The sequence below is a fragment of the Pezoporus occidentalis genome, unplaced genomic scaffold (assembly GCF_034315485.1).
Source record: "Pezoporus occidentalis ecotype Australia unplaced genomic scaffold, CSIRO_AGI_Poc_V1 ctg56, whole genome shotgun sequence".
In the NCBI taxonomy this organism is placed as follows: Eukaryota; Metazoa; Chordata; class Aves; order Psittaciformes; family Psittacidae; genus Pezoporus; species Pezoporus occidentalis.
In genome coordinates, this window is record NW_026915899.1 from 1,055,906 (window position 1) to 1,073,041 (window position 17,136).

The window sequence follows — 17,136 nt, forward strand, 5'->3', positions numbered from 1 at the left end:
GTACCTCCTGAAATGTAAAGCACCATATCAACACTAACAGACATTATTGGTACAATTCAGGCAGTCAAAAACCTCATACTTCTAATCTCAAATTAATTTCAAGAAGTTATTGAAAGAAGACTTAGAAACAGAGAACCGCTAAAAATGTGTTAGTTCATAGCTCATACATGCAATTGCATGCATCTGCCAGAACACACTGTAATTGGAGGTATATGTAACAGAAATCTGAAGAAAGATGAGACAGTCCACTATCTTCAGACTACTTTTCTCATTTAGTTACAGCAGCATCAGGATGAAATCTGCTACTGGCAATTATTTTAAAGAATAACTTTAAAATACAGAATTTTTATTTTTTAAAAGTGGTTTGGCTTTTTTTTAATTGACTCTTAAAAGCATTTTTAAACACTGAGATATCTAAAATTAAGCAAACATGAGGAAACACTTGGTTAGACAAGAGCTGCACAGAAAATAACCCTCAGAAGGACAAATTCCCTGCCTACATATTTCAGCTGCTAACTATTCCCATTTAGCTTGTGATCTACGACAGAAAGACTCAGTAGAGGACAGCAGAAAGCAAGCTTTGTGACTCTGCTGCTCCACTGGGATGACATGAAGCTCTAAGAGCACACAGCAGAGATTTAGAATTCAGGACTAGATTTGAATTTTGACAATGAATTTGCAGCAAGTATGTTTATGAAATAGCCAGACTATATTAAAAACAATAAAGGATGGCAAAATCCAGCTTTAAGCAAGCCAAATATTCCTTCAGTTTGTGAGCAGTCCCAGAGCAATCAATGGAAAAGCACTGAAATACTACCATTATGAGTACAAGAGTCTCTTAAACACCACAGAGTTCAGCAAAACATACCTGCCAACCCCACAGATTTTGACAGAAGGCAACCTCTTTTATCAGTCTTCTACCTTTTTCTACTTATTCTACCAGCTGTACACCAACTGATAAAATTTGTAAGTTTGAAAGTGCACCATGCAACAAGTCTTGCATTTGGGAGCAATTTTACGTCACAAGCCCTGCCACCGAAAGGAAATGAACTGTCTACTGTGCTGTTGCCTTCCTGAATGAACAAGTCAGCTGGGTGAAGAGACACCACAGTTTTACATCTTGGGCAGGCAGGAGGGTTGAGATTTCAAAGGCCTATTGACTCAACTCACGGTTAAGTCCAGATTCATTTCATAATTCAGGTGTCCTGACCCTCAATTTCTCCTAGCAGTATAGCGCAACACAAAGCACTCACTATCTAACTGCCAACACAAGAAAGTTCATGCTGAGGATAAACTCCCACTGGCAGAGAAGCTGGAATCATCATTCCTCTTTCTACACTTAAGTAAGTGGATTGGGACACTTGGAAGGGTAGCCTAGCAGGCTTCCCTTACCCTGAAACTCTTTTTTCTGACTTACAGCCAAGAAAAGCCAGATATTACAAATTCCCTGGCACAGGCTGCTGACTTTGGACAGATGCTGCTTTCACACCATAGGAAAATCTCTGTAACCCTGCTACAGTAAAGAGGAAGCCAAGAGCATCCAAGAAACAGTTCCTAAATTCAGGAACTATTCTTCCCAGATGTCTTTCTACAGTTTGTGTAAGGTCAGGGCAGAAATTATCTTCATCTTCAGACCCAAATTTCTGCAACCCTTTCCACAAAGAACAAAAAATTCTGCACCTAAATTCTGCGACATGGAAGTTAGGGAAGTTTTGCCCAGTGGCAAGAGTAACAGCTGGAGCTGAAAAGAACAGAAGCAGCTGGACAAACTGGCTGAACAGAATGTTAAGAGCTTCCTGCTGAACTTCACTGTCACTGAAAGTAATGTAGAAAATAGAAGCTCAGCAGAAAGACTACTGAAGCTGCTCCACCAGCATGACAGTTTGCAGCTACAGCTACTCTACTGTACAACAGCAGTCACCCACAGATGGCAATCTATTTAAGTGTATGTCCACAGCTCAAATATCGGGTACTAAAAGACAAGTTCCTAGTTCTGCAAAGTTAAGGCAAATTCGCGAAGACAAATAGTTCAAACAGTAACTCATTAAATACTTGTTGATTTGGAATTTTGTTGTTTTTCAAACCATAAACTGAACAGAATGCAGCTACGTGACTCCTGAAGATCTATGGAATAGTTTTCAACTATTATAAAATTAAAAGTGGAAGTGTTTGACACATATCTCACCACCATTGTAATAAGCCCTCTCCCACTTCTGTCTTCTAACAGAGATCTATGTTCTCATGCAGACCCCATTTATATTCAAAAGACAGGAACAACTACATACCTGGGCTTATAAAACACCAGAAACACAACTGGCTTCACAAGTTGCATCTTGACTATTTTGAAAGAATTAATTCCCAAACTCTTTACTAAACTGCAGCCAAACGTCATTAACTCAGAGGAGAAAAGTGTCTTCTCTACACAACAGCACCATAACACTAAATACTAAAACTACACAAACAGTAATGACAATTTAATTAATATGCACTCAGATAACCCTTCCCTCTTCTCTGCATCTCTACAAACCTGACTTAGCTAGTGCAAATGTCATTTCCTACTTTGCAAAAGAAAGCACTTCTCAGTAGCTCATGAAGAGACACACAAATAATGATTTTCACTGAGAAATACTGACAATGAAATACAGGCTACTGGAGTATGAAAATCCCACCCATGTCCGACAACTGGGAAATAATACATTTTCAGAAAGTTTTAAATACATTTTTAATATAACTTACTTGGAGTTTTGCTAGCTGAGCTGTGCGAGACACTATTTTGTTGTAGGGGTCAACAATTTTGACTCTAATTCTAAGAAGAGAAAATTATTTACAACAGTATTAATAAATCACATGATAGAACAAATGAGAATTTCTATTTTCTAATCATATACTGAATGGCATACCTATCAACAGTACTTTGTAGAGCACCAATTCTAGTCTGCATCATTTGGAGGACACCTGCAAAATAAAGCACATTTTTTACATGCAACATTTGTCAATTACTGGAAGACCTAGTCTTCAAATCATAACAACTACTGCAGACTATTTTAGCACTAAAATAAAATAAATAAATAAATAAATAAATAAATAAATAAATAAAAAACAAAAACCCAAAACCAAAAACCAACAGTTTCCGCCTTTACAGCAAATTTACTACAAAACTTGAAAACAGATTGAAAGGAATGAAACACAGCATATTTGGAAACAAACTATGCAGGTTATAGGTCACTTACTAAATGTTATGGAAAACTTATTGATAGAGAACACAAATCTACAGAAGAAATATCACTCTGAAATCCATCATACATTAAGTTTCAAGTAATATTTAGAGTATGTTACTTTTTAAGAGAATGATGATCAGGACTGCTGGTCAAAGGCATAACCTGATACAAACACCTGAACATGACATACAAAAATGGTACAACCTATGTAACATTATTTATTTAACACAGTGACTAGATAGTTCAGAGAAACCAACAAAGAAGACTGAGAAGATAACCAATTCTATCTCAAGGTTTTACTCCTGTCCATAAGCACCTTTAGCAAAAACTAAGGCATCGATGTCATTCTGAGGTCATCTAATTTAGATTACAGAGCAAACTACCCTAACTCTGTTTGTTCCAGATTAGTTTGGCAAATAAGTACAACGAAAGCCCACAAGCATGCTTGTTCTTTTCTTGTTAAAAAGCAGTCAAGGGTAGCAGTCATTTTTGCAATATGGAATCAGCCTGCTTAGAATTTAATTAAGTTACACCAACCCAGGCCTATGAAATTATTTTTGTTCCAGTTACTGTTTGCCATTCTCAAACATGTAACATTTTTTTGTGAAGCCCTGTTTACGAGCATGCCATCATCAAATTGGATAAAACTGCAATATGATATACTAAGATGGAAGACACACATAACTACTGCTAATAGTTTTATTCAGCTTGTCCTGTACTGGGACTGTATCTCATGTATTTTGTATTAATATGCAAACTCCCATCTTCTCCATATTTCAGAATTATTAACACGGCCTAGTGACAGACTCTGGAGTTCCCTGACATTTATACATGAAATGACAGGCATGCAACTCTTACGCCTCAGAGGATGAAGACATGAGATACAGTGAAAAGTTGGCAGAATAGGCTATTTTTTACTCTACATTGCAATAATGGGGGGAGGGCCAGTAGCTCAACTTTACTACATATATGACTGTGACATTGCTATAAAGCATACAGCAGTCTTCTTGCCAGAAGGCAGAATAAGAATGGGTGAAAAGGCAATCAACCCTCTCCATCTGCTGCATAAGATATGGGATGATATTATTTAGCCTACCTTGAGCTCAAGGTATCTATTGAGCTACCTATGTGTTTCCAAGTTCATAATTAAAATTTCTACTGACATCCATCTTTCTTCCTCTTATGAAACTTGACTCAAGTGTTTCTTCTACAGTGACCATATATCTCACAAGCATAGATAAGAAAGCCTTGCAAAACCTGAAACATCTGCCTAGACTTTTGATTTTCTTGGCAACTGCAGACTGAAGTTCCTACTGATGTCTCGAGTAACAAATACTTTTCAGCTTAGAACCTCTGCATGCTTCTCCTTCCCTCACACACAGAAATGGCCTCTTACAAGATCACAGTGCTAAGGAAATGAAGACAATTCAATAAATTTGAGAATTAGATTTTATTTTTACTTTAGGTTATTAATTTTAAAATATGCATTATTTACCACACCTACTTTACAGACATATTTTATAACTGAAGAGCTGTTTTGAAGTACTTCATTCTTTCCTCAGAGCAATTTTAGGAAGGAATGCTTTCAGAGACAACCATGATTTCACAAAACAACATTCCACTGAGCACAGACTGGTGAAGATCATGACTGGGAGGTATTTATTAATCACAAGATTAACTACAGATTCCTATCTACCTCTTATTTGGAGGGTGAACACAGATTCCAGTCTTCATATGCTTAATTTTCCAACTGTCAAAAAAGATATTCAGGAGCTACCACTGCTAGATTAAATAAGCTTTTATTTCTTTTTATAGCTGTACACAAATGCTATCAAATACTGTATCCAGCAACTTCCAAAGGCTAAGGAGATACTATAACTGTCAGTAACCAGAAATTCTCTGGTTATGCCAAAACCTGGAAGAAGGAGGAATACATAAAATACTTACCAAGTTACAAAATGAAAGGAAAAAGGGTATATGCTTGAATCCCATAGTATATGCAAATTAGCGTGTTATAGAGGTAAATATATTTTTCTGAAGAAAAACCAAGAAGTTCCCAGTAAGTGACAAAGAGCAGAATGGCAGGCTTGATGAGGTCCTTACACAAGAACAAAATATTGTAACTATTTTTCTAATTGTTTGTAAGTAAGGCCTTTGAAAGTCTGCAGTTTATATTAAAATCCAGATGCCAAACAGTGGAATAACATAAAGGTATGTATATAACTTAATAGCCCCCTTCTAGGAAAAAAAATATTCCAATGCAATCAAGATTATGTGTTAAGGCTAAGACTTGCAAACCATGCAACACATGCATAAGCAACATGCATATGCTTGGTACTTACAGCAGCAGATATCAGCTAATGTTGCAACAAAATTAGGCTTATTTAGAAAAATATATTAAAAGGTCAAAAAGATTTGATGGCTAAAGTTGCTCCGAACTGACTATCAAAGTATGTTTTCCTATGAAGTAGTTAACTCCACAGAAGTACCAGCGAAATCTTCTCCCTGGAGCTCCATCTACTGACATAAAAAAAAATAAAGCTGCCACATTACTCCTCAGAAGTAAGATCTGCAACCTTAACATCAGGGGCCGAAGTTGGCAGTGAACGGCATTTCCTGCAGAGATATTAATAGTGCTTCCTCCATTGTAACAAGTAGCAAGCATAATATACTTTACCTTCCAGGGATTCAATTCCAGTTGCTTGGGCCAACAGGTCTTCATGTCTTGCAACAACCTTAAAAAAATCAATCAACACAGAAAAATGGGAATGTGTGCCTGAAAGGAATATCAGTACATCATCATCATTCCTACATTGGGCATTAAAGTATCTCATCCACCCTACATTAGGCAGACACAGGAAAAAGCAACTACACCTTAAAGATGAAAGGTTTCGGAACACAAAGCAACAAGCTCAGAACAAGAAGAGGGTCAATAACTACAGCACAGCTGACATCTTCGAGCCAGCAGAGCAATCACACTTCAACACACCATCATAGATAATAACAACTGTAATTTTAAGCTTATTAATCACATAGTAATAATTATACTCAAATTATTAATATTTTCTATTTATGACATTTAGATACGAGTTCCCAAAGAATTTACTAACTGAACAGGGAGAGGGAGGAAGAAGGTTTTGAAACAGTGCACTTAGCATGCATTCTCACTGCAAGGTGCACTGTGGATCTGTGGTGTCTGTGTAGATTTTACCAAAAACCCTTCTATTATCCAAACTCAAAAGCCTTCCTGTAGGTGTGGAGATGTGCTAACATAGGTTATAGCTGCCCCACTAAAGGTAAGTCTTAGAACCTAGGCTACCCTCCATCACAGGATGAAAGGATACAAGTTAAATCAATCCTTGTTTTATCACAGTTGTCATCCCAAAACACAGTCCAGCAGTTCTGATAGCTGACATGATCATTTGGAAAGAGTCAGGGAACATCCTTACAAGGAAGTGCAGAACTTCCATGTATGCAGAAATAGGCTGCAGAAACTAAAAGCAGCATATGGCTTCCTGGTAAGGGGTATAAAGAGTGGGCTCAACTAGGTTAAGCATCAGACTCACTACTAGTTTTGCTGCAAGCTGTACCTTTAGTTACTGCTTGCAGAGTACAGTGGGCAATTTCAGAAGCAACAATATCATAAGATTACTAAGCTTTTGACAAGTTTATATCAACCACCCCAGAATAACAGGTACACTTTAAACTTACTTGTAAATGAAGCTCTTTATCCAACTGACTAATACCTTGGGCAAGTTTTGCCAGTTGCTCAGCTATCACAGCCTGATGGATAGACTGGGAAGTATAAGCTTTCACATCAAAGTCTTCTCTGAAGAAGTCAGCGTAACATTCTGAAAAACATTTTGATTTTACTTTCACAGCTCAGAACAGGTAAAGAACATTTCTAGACCCAAAGCATACAGTTCTCTGAGCCTCAGTTTCTCCAAACATAACAGCTTATGTTCTCTGTATCACACAATACAAACGTGACACCAATTGGAGAAGAAACCACAATCAAAAGAAACAAGTTTGGAGCTGATGACTGGGGGTTGGGTTTTTTTGTAAATAAAGACTCGTATACCTTTACTCCACATTGCCTTTTCTTGAGTAGAATACACTAAAAAGTATCTATAACTTCTCCAAACTTCACAGTGCAACTAGGGAGAGGCTGTTGAGGTTGTAGCCATAATCAAACACAGACACCAGGCACCTTCTAATCACTGAGGATCGAAGTGGCATGAGACACATCTTCCTGAAACCATTAAGGTCTCTTATAAGGGCACTGCTTTATAAAACAGTGAATTAAGAGATGATACTGCGAGGGAGACTTTGAGGGAAGCAACAGCCGAGCTTCCATACAGCGGTATTACCGAGCGCCTTCACCTCTCCTTCCTGTGCACTCCTTCTCCCTTCAGCAGCAACACGCCACCTCGCAGGGCCCCGCCACCAGGACCCTCGGCCCTCAGCGGAAGGCTCCCCACCGGGAGGGCTGTGGTCGCTGCCCGGCGCCGGCCGTTCCTCCGCCGCCGAAACTTCCCGTGACTTGACAGCGGGGGAGTTTCACCGCCCTGCTCGCCGCGTGCCCGAGCACCGCCGCCTCCTCCCCGGCGCAGCCAGTCCTAGCAAAGGACCCTCCGCCTTCCCCGGACCGCCCGCAGAGGGGGACCCCGGCACGGTCCCGCCGCCGGAGTCACAGCCGGGAGCTGCCCCCCACCCCTCCACGCCGACCCCCCCAGCCGCCGCCGAGGGCCGCGCCTCACCGTCCGCCAGCAGCTCTGCGAGGGCCGGGGCCGGGGCCGCTCCGCCGCCTGCCCCCGCCTCCTCCATGCTGGCAGGTACCGGGAGCCCGCGCGTCACTCCCGGGCCGCGGCGCGCCGCGATGATGGCGAAAGCGCGCGACGGAGCGGGGCCGCCCCGGGAACGGCAGGGCGGCGGCGGGGTGCTCGCGCACGTGGTGAGCGTGGGGCCGGGCCGCAGGGAGTGCGGCGGGAGGCGGCTCCTGGGGTCCGCGCTTCCGAGCCCCGCAGGCACCCACAGGCGGGAGCGAGCTGAGGCCGGGGCGGTCAGGCCGCAGCCCCCGCCGTGCGGGCAGAGGAGGCGGGAGCCGGGCCTGTAGCGGGAAGAGGGACAGCGAGCTTGGAGCAGGGGCGGCTCTCACCTGGCATGAGGAAAAAGTTCCTCAGTGAGGCAGGGAAGGGGCTGCCTGGAGCCGGCCCTGCGCTGAGAGGTGGCTGAGAACCTCCCCTCCAGCCCGAGCGAGATGTGAGCCCTGGGTGGGCATGGTTCCCCAGGGAAGCTGTGGCTGCCTCATCCCTGGCAGTGTTCAAGGCCAGGTTGGAAGGGGCTTAGGAGCAACCTGGTCTAGTGGAAGGTGTCCCAGCCCATGGCAGGGAGGGTTGGAACCGGATGGTCTTTGTGTTCCCTTCCAACCCAAACCAGTCCGTGATTCTGTGAATGAAAACACATGGGTGATACTGCCTGGGGATGGCACAGTACAACAAGGCCAGTGCTCAGCAGCTGGCTGTGGCAAAAAGCTTGTTCCAGCACTCCGCAAGCAAGGGCCTGCTTGCAGGATGCTCTGCTGAAAAGCAAGCTGCTTCATGGCCTGTCAGAAATAGCTGAATGACTTCTGTTTCAAACACTGCTTGTTTTTCCAGATGTTAAAAAGATTAATTATACATGATTGGTGACATAGAAACTAAAGAATGCCAACTGAAAGATCCCATGGATTTGTTTCATTCTGGGCAAGTTGTAAAAATATGTGCCCCCATGGTCCGCTATTCCAAGTAAGTAACTGTCATGTCAGCTATGTTTTCAGTGTTTGTTCTGTGAGGAAGTTTATCTTGACTGCAAAAAACAGGGATTATTGCATTTTTTTCTTTTAGACATTTGACAGATGTGGGATGTATTTTACCTAATGATAATATTAGATATCCCCAGAGTACGGCATGTCAGAACAGCATTTTAGAGCAGCTAGTCAGGAAAATGGCTTTACTATTTATTTTTTGATTTTCATGTGTCTGCAGGTTGGCTTTCAGAACCCTGGTTAGGAAATACAGTTGTGATTTATGTTACACGCCAATGATAGTAGCAGCTGATTTTGTGAGATCTGCAAAAGCGAGGGACAGCGAATTCACAACCAACAAAGGTATTTTTTTTAATAAACTGTTGCCTTGTCAGAATGTTTTACATGGTGATAAGCTAAATTGGCCAAATGAATGAAGTCTGTCACACAGCTTGACATCTATTAACAGTTTTGTTATACTGTATCTGATTGATTATAAAACCATAGAAATATTCTAGGTGAAAGTAAACACATCCCAGTGACAGTGTGTCAAATGAAATAGTGGAAAACTGAGATCTGTGGTGGGTTGACCAAACATAGGTGGCCATCAACCACCCACACAGCTGTTCACTCATTCCTTCTCCACCTTCTTAGTAGCACAGGGGGAGAACAGAACAAAAGCGAGAACTCGTAAGTCAAGATAAAGATAGATTAATAAGTGAAGGAAAGAAGGAGGAAAAAACAGACCAACTGATGCAAAGGCAGTCACTTCCCACCTAGCACTAGCAGACCAATGCTGAACCAGTCTCCAAAAAACAGCCACCCTGGAACACACTTATTTTGCTGCCACTCCAGTTTTATTTCTGAGTTTATTACCCTAACACTGAGATATTTTTAGATGCTTTTAATGTAATGCAGTGGCTGTAAAAGAGGAGAGCATGGTCCAAATAACCATCTGGCTCTTCGCAGGGGTTTTAGTGAATCACAAATGGTTCAGCAGACCTGAGTTGAGGATTACTGACACTTTGGTTTCCCGCTTGAGACAAAGCTGCTAAAGCTGCCTCTGCCCCTGTGTTCTCATTCCAACTCTGCATAGCACATTGTGGATAAAAATCAGCTATGTTGGCACAGAAGAAGAAAGAGATGGGCCAGCATAAGGAAGGGAAGAGCTTGTGTGTTGTTTGGCCCCTTTCTGAAGGGGTGGTTCTGTAAGCAAGTTTTCTACCTGGCAAGACAGCCAGCCATGTCAGCACAGCAAAGGGGCAGCATGCAGACAAGAAGGGGCAGGCCAGGAGGGGAAGCATGAAGACTGCTGAAAAATAGAGAATACTTAATTTCATATACCATGTTTGTGAAAGATGAGCATCTGACCAGTTTCAGTCAGAAAATGTATATGTTGAGCCAGCAACTGTCTAGGACAGATATGTTTGTTTGAATTCCTACCTCTCTTGATACGCGTACTGATTTAGTAACCACTAGCCAGCTACCCCTATTTATTTGTGATCCAGGGCTCAGAGAGTCACAAAATAGTCAAATTTGAAAGGACCTGTGTAGGTCCTCTTAGCCAGCCCCCTGGTCAAGCAGGATCACCTAGAGCTGTTTGCCCAGGACCATGGCCAGACAGTCCATGAATTTAGAATTTGTTATTTTTTGTTGTTATTATCGGGGGGGGGGGGGGGGGGGTGTTTGTTTGTTTAATCTCTAAGTACCTTTTCATTGGAGTAGGTGATCATCCATTGATTGTTCAGTTTGCTGCCAAAGAAGCACAGGTTTTGTGTGATGCTGCCCGGATCATCTGTCCTTTTGCAGATGGAATAGACCTAAACTGTGGCTGTCCTCAGAGGTAAAGATTTGAAAAAGCTCGGTGAAATAATGATAAAATAATTTGAGAGTAAAGAATGCTGGTCTTCATTTTCATAGTCATTTCTGTCTTAACTTAAAAATAGACTCTGAGAGAGAAAGAGCTTTTTAACCTGTCAAAAATGTCTATGTGGCAAGACACTTCTGAATGTTCTAAGATGCCTGTCACCATGGTGAAACTGGGAAAACCAGGTGTATTTGCCAACCTACCTTTTTTCATTTCTGAAATACTGAGTGTTGGCTTAAGAAGTAAAGTGTCCATTCCTTCTCAGCAGCTGTTAAATATGCATTACCAAAACCAGCTTGCTGCAAATAATTTGGAGAGTGTTTTGAGAAGTGATGTGGCAATTGCCAAAATAATGAGCCAAGTCCCTGATGTCTCAGATTTCTGCAAGTGAAGGATAGTCTCTAAAATATAATTATACAGACTACATTATTCAGGAAGTGCTGAAAAGAATTTCTTCCATCTTTTATTAGGTTTATAAGTACAGTGAATTAGTGATCTACTTCTCTCTTAAATTAATAAAGATTTTGTCTTGACAGGGAAACAGAGTAGTAATGCATAAATGAAGATTCTTGCTAACTGGTTCAATTGAGAACCATTTATTCCATGCTTGTCAGGCAGCCTTTTTCTTAGTGAAGACCTCAAATGTAGGAAAGCAAAAGATAATACTACAGTGCCAATACTTGTCTATTCTAATTAGACTGTCTTGACTTAAAATTACAGTATTTGAGAAAAGTCTTTTCTGGAGAGATCTGAGACTTCAGAATGGAAATGTAATTTTTTTTCTAAGCTAACTACAGTTAAGTATGCCAAACTGTAAGTTCCTTTTAGGACAAAAATATATGCTTACGTTTGAATCCTTTGTTTCTTGCACATGCTATTTTCAAAATATCAAAACTTTTTGCACTTAATCTGCCTTTATAAGAAAAAATATATAAGAAAAAACCTGTTGCTGTTAAGTGGAAGTAAAGGTTATTTCATGCCAATCAAAATAAGGTGTTTTGCAGCTGAGGGAGAACAGAATATTACTGAACTCAGATCCTGCCCTGCACTTCAAAAATCTCCCTTTTCAATCCAAAATAATTTTCTGTTTAGAAGAAATCCATGACCCGATGGAGGGGAAAGCATCATTTTTTTTTGTTTTATGTATACTGTAAACCAGTGCTAATTTATCTTCCTTGTGAGTCCATTTTGTGGACAGAAAATTGAACTGGAAGAGATTAGTAACTTGTCCAAATGGAGACTGAACCAACATCTAAAAGCTGGTGCCAAACTGCAAACGAATCATTGATCTACAGCCAGTACTATCTCAGTCTACTCAACCACACATTCTGAAGGTTGTAAGGAACAAAACCAATGTATCTGACTGAAATTGATCTGCATTTTTTCAAATGTGGAATACACATGTTCTTTTTCTTTTAAAGGTGGGCGATGGCAGAAGGTTATGGTGCTTGCTTAATAAATAAACCAGAGCTTGTTCAAGATATGGTGAGACACGTACGGAATCAGATCGACAAACCAAGATTTTCAGTATCTATTAAAATAAGGTAGATCTAAGTGATGTTTGTGATACATGGAATAATCCTTTTAGTTTTTTTAAGAAACATTCATATAACAAGTACACTATATGTAATTCTGTTAATGTAATATTACGCATTATAATATTTTCCTTACATGTAAAGACTGCTGAGATTTTTTTGACCCCAGATGAAAGAATATCTGGGAAAAGTAAACCAGACTTAGATAGTAGAACCAGCACAGGCTTTGACTACTTATCCAGGTAACATACTGGATGCTAAGAGTTTTCTTGCAATCCAGATGATATGAAAGTACCAGTTAAAAGGTTCGTGGTTCCATAAAAGAAAAGCAACGCATAGTGTGTATCATCACAAGGATTTACTTTGTGAGCTGCTGGAGGCCAGAGCCACATTTGCTGCTGGCTATAAAGGGAAGGGTAACAAAACTGGGAGCTAGTCCCCACAGCTGCTGTAAGGAACACATCCTTCTGTAAACTGTTGCTTTGCATTGCTTTGTACTCCTTCCACTGTTCATCCCATAATTACACATCCCATACGGCTTTTGCATATTTGCCAGTTAAGTTTCAACACAGTTTCCAGTCTTCTGAGAAAGAGGAACTACTATAATTGTTCTTTCTTTTCCCCCATAAAGGAAGCAAAATAATGATGTTTGGTTTAGAATCTTTTGGACACCCTTGTTCAATCTCTGTAAAATTTATCATGTATATTTCAGAGATGTGATGTAATTAGGAAATGATAAATTAAATAGTGGTTTCCGTACATTAAACTCATATGTCTTTATTGAAACAAACAAACCAAACCTCATTATCTTCCAACAGTAATATTTTCTGTATTTATAGTGATTTATACAAATCTGTGATAACTCCTCCTTATGGAGGACAGCGTTTTAGACAGTTCAGGTAATTTATTATCTAATGTTTTCATTCTGTGAAATTGTAGGATCCATGAGGACTTAAAAAGAACAGTTGACTTGTGTCAAAAAGCTGAAGCAACCGGAGTTTCATGGATTACAGTACATGGGAGAAGTGTAGAAGAAAGACATCAGCCTGTACATTATGATGCAATTAAAATAATTAAACAAAGCATGTCTATACCTATTGTGGCTAATGGAGACATTAGAACTTTAAGAGATGCTGAAAAAGTTCATCACTTGACAGGAGCAGATGGTAAGTTTAAACACTTTGTTTTCTAAGTAAACTTACAAATGAGATTTTGAAGTATTTATTTTAGCTATAAGTAGGACATGATTCGAGTGCTTTACACTCTTTGAGGAGACAAATGAAGAAGGGTGTTTTAGATGACTTATAAAAATCATAAACAGAATCACTTGTAAATGCACTAGGGCACTGCTATTCAAAGCCACAAACGATGATTTCCAAAGCAAATTACAAAAGCTCTTTGCTTAATTATGCTATCTCATCATTCAGTAGTGGAGTTCAGGGAGACCTTCAGACATTCAGTCTATCTCCTTATGGAGCTGAACATCTTTTAAAGAGCTGTGAAGTTCCACTTGGAAATATCTACTTTGTGCACATAGGGTCAGATTTCTCACCATAAGAATATGGAGGGAAAATGAACTATTCTTAAGCCGGATATTTGACAGTTAAGATGGTTAGCTTCAAGGACACAGTGAGGTATTGCACTGTCATATCTATGTGTTTACCTTATCCTACACTTCAGTGGTAAAATTTGAGGATTTTTTGCAGGATTGCCCTGCAGTTACAGATCTGTAGATCTGAATTTCTGTATGATCTGTATCAACACACTTTGGTCTTTCAGCTAGAGAACAACAGGACAGAGACAAGTAGCTAGTGTCATAAGGAAAAGTTCATGTGGCACGTTTCTTTTGACACTACTGGTGTTTAATGGCAACAGCAGAGACCAGTTGAACCAAACTGCTATGCTGCTACAGTGACTGCCCCCCCCCCCCCCCCCCAGTACAAAGCAGGAAGGAACTATGTAACACAAAAGAATATTTTCATAGCCCAGTTGACCTTCAATAACAAAATTATAAATTATCAGGTTTTTTCTGTCATGTACAATAGTAAAACAAATTTTTCATTTTTTATCTTCCTCTCTTTTAAGAAAAGTCTAAGTGTGATAGGTTGTATGTTGATAGTACAGGAAAACAGAATCCCTTAATCACAGGAAACTTACAATAGAACTTGTATGGGTTTATATGATAATTTGGGGGTACAGTTGCAAATACACTGGCTTGCTCAGAAAGGTTTACTGCAGATCAAGAGCCCTGAGATTCATAGAATTGAGACATCGAGCTCTTACTGGAAGAAGGATTATAGGTCAGCAAAATTAGCCTAGTTGCACTAAAATAACTAAGCCTACTGCTACTCTTGCATCTTTCCATTGTAATATTATGTTAAAAAGGCAAGTTTGTATGTGTGTAGCAAACATAACCAAAATACAATTGAGTTGCAGTTTCAAAAATAGGGAAGCAAGGCTCCTGTGTCCTGGGCTTCATTTCACAATTCTGGAGAGATCCATCTGGAGACATCATCAAGTGGAATGTGCTGACAGGTGTAGGTACTCTGAGGTTTAGATTGTTAAATGTGTTTCTCCAGTACAGCTATAATACCCATCCCTGTTGTTCTCCCACTACTTGCCTGTAAGTTTTGGGTGGCTGCCCTAAGGGGGTGCTATAAAAAACTACAGAAAGATTTAGTGTAACTTACTGCTTTAATTTCTAATTTGAAGGTGTAATGGTGGCTAGAGGACTCTTAGCAAATCCAGCAATGTTTGCAGGATATGAAGAGACACCTTTGAAGTGCATCCAGGACTGGGTTGACATTGCTCTTGAGCTTGGAACTCCTTTTACATGTTTTCACCATCACTTAATGTACATGATGGAACGCATAACTTCAAAGCAAGAAAAGAAAGTTTTTAATGTTTTATCAAGTACTTCAGCAGTACTAGATTATCTGAATGACCATTATGGTTTGTGATAAGAGAAAGTATTTTAGTTCTATATGAACTTGTATTTCTGCAATTATCAATACATTGTTAAATTTTTAATTGTGTTTCTACTTTTTAGTCACATTCCTATACTGAGTAAATATTTTCAACACAGCAAAACATTCTGATCAAGGTGATACTTTATATTTTTAGTATTTTTATGTCAGCATTTTTCACTCTAGAAGATAGTCCAGACTGCACAAATGTGGAATTCTTTTTCCAATGCACTACTACACAGAGGATTGATTATTGTAAGACTCCAGTAATTTTAATTTATTTTTTCACCAAACAATTGCATATAGCAGTGTTTGCAAAACTAGGACGTTTCTTACATAAAACCTCCAAAAATTAGGACTACTTATAAATAATACCAAGAATTTCAAACCGAAAGAATACAAAGGGAGAAGTTGTAGAAGTTTTTGCCTCAACTGACTAAGCTGTACTTTTAAATTTGAATAGATGTTTCAAGCTTAAAAGACTCTGAGGCCTGGAAGCCCAGCACAGTATGCTCTTTTAAAATAGATGTTGCTTTTGCAGACTAAAACTTTCTAAACTTACTTCCAACTCAGAAAAATACCACACTTCATATAGTGGAAGAAGCCTGGAATAGATAAACGATGATGGAAGGAAGGAAAAGGGTAAAATGAAGAGGTAGCTTAAACTATCTCAATGTTCAAACTTAGCTGAATCTAAAATACAGGACTTGAAAGTTCAATCTAACTAAATTCAGTTTTGTTTATTTATTGTATAATGATTATATAAAATATTAAATCGCATCTACCAAAACAGAACTTTATAGGTCAAATAAAAGCTGACAGATTTTTCTCAGTGGGGCTCTTGAAGTCCTTGTTTGCCTGCTGGTATGTTGCTTATCAAAGCATGACAGCCACTTGGCTTTGAATCTTTGTATAGGAGGGAAATAGTGAAAATTAGAACAAGATAATAACATTACACAACAGCTGCACTTGTTCTGCAAGGGAAATATCACAAATCTGTATGGTACAATTATTTGTAATCAAATAATTTGTTTTCTTTCAAAGTTTACACAGAAATTCATACCAGAAATTGCTTCACTTTCTGCCTCTGAGACTTCTGTGAATATACAAGTGAATAGTTCTAAATTTTCTAAATAAATTACTTGGTTTTCCATACAATTGTACTTATTTTTTATTACACTATAAATTATGACAACCTGGGGGAGGGGAGTTTCCTTTTGTTGATACTTCCCAAATCATTTAGATATCAAAATACTCACAAATTTTTAATTCAGTTGCATAAAAGATCATTTTTCATAATGAAGATGTCTGCTTTAGGCATATGAACATAAGTTTGAAAGGCATGACCTGGGTCATCAAGTCTAGTTCACTATTTAAGACAATGGAGTTACATAACTTCCAATATGGTCACCTTCCTGATGTGTTAACAAATGGAAAATGACAGACATGCTTTGCTATAGTAGGCTAATTGAGAAAATCTGTGCGACCTTTTTTGGTGCAATAGGTCCTACATTCCTTCAGACAACTGGTTTTTTTCACCCTTCTGGATTGTAATTTTTTGTTGACATTGGATGAGCACAATTGTATGTTGTATTCCAGGAAAAAACCCCAGCAATGTCTTCTGCAGTTAATACTTCTCTTTCTGATGCTTCACTTTTCCTTGACTAATACTCATCATGTAATTTCTGAGCTCCCTGTTCTACAGCAAAAGTTCTTATTTCCCAAATGCATGACATAGTACTTAGGACTGCTCAATTTCCAACCT

The 17,136-nt window shown here is 39.4% G+C and overlaps 2 protein-coding genes across 5 annotated transcripts in view; one reads left to right on the plus strand and one right to left on the minus strand.

The window, feature by feature from the left end:
* The window catches only part of COG5 (component of oligomeric golgi complex 5), a 192,077-nt gene extending 183,935 nt beyond the window's left edge, over positions 1-8,142 (minus strand). For both annotated transcript variants that reach the window (XM_062638283.1, XM_062638282.1), the window contains exons 1-5: positions 7,979-8,142; positions 6,930-7,069; positions 5,896-5,953; positions 2,901-2,955; positions 2,737-2,806 (exon numbers count right to left, since the gene is read on the minus strand). In XM_062638283.1, the coding sequence (XP_062494267.1) occupies positions 2,737-2,806; positions 2,901-2,955; positions 5,896-5,953; positions 6,930-7,069; positions 7,979-8,045 (390 nt within the window). In that variant the 5' untranslated portion in view covers positions 8,046-8,142. The remainder of the gene's footprint in view (positions 1-2,736; positions 2,807-2,900; positions 2,956-5,895; positions 5,954-6,929; positions 7,070-7,978) is intronic.
* Positions 8,085-17,136, plus strand: part of DUS4L (dihydrouridine synthase 4 like) — a 38,688-nt gene continuing 29,636 nt past the window's right edge. The window contains exons 1-7 of one of the 3 annotated variants that reach the window (XM_062638291.1): positions 8,085-8,172; positions 8,876-9,004; positions 9,245-9,366; positions 10,729-10,846; positions 12,292-12,414; positions 13,345-13,571; positions 15,118-16,529. In XM_062638291.1, the coding sequence (XP_062494275.1) occupies positions 8,898-9,004; positions 9,245-9,366; positions 10,729-10,846; positions 12,292-12,414; positions 13,345-13,571; positions 15,118-15,365 (945 nt within the window). In that variant the 5' untranslated portion in view covers positions 8,085-8,172; positions 8,876-8,897 and the 3' untranslated portion in view covers positions 15,366-16,529. Of the gene's footprint in view, positions 8,173-8,247; positions 8,481-8,742; positions 9,005-9,244; positions 9,367-10,728; positions 10,847-12,291; positions 12,415-13,344; positions 13,572-15,117; positions 16,530-17,136 lie in introns of those variants that run through there. The other 2 variants (XM_062638292.1, XM_062638293.1) reach the window with 2 other exon arrangements.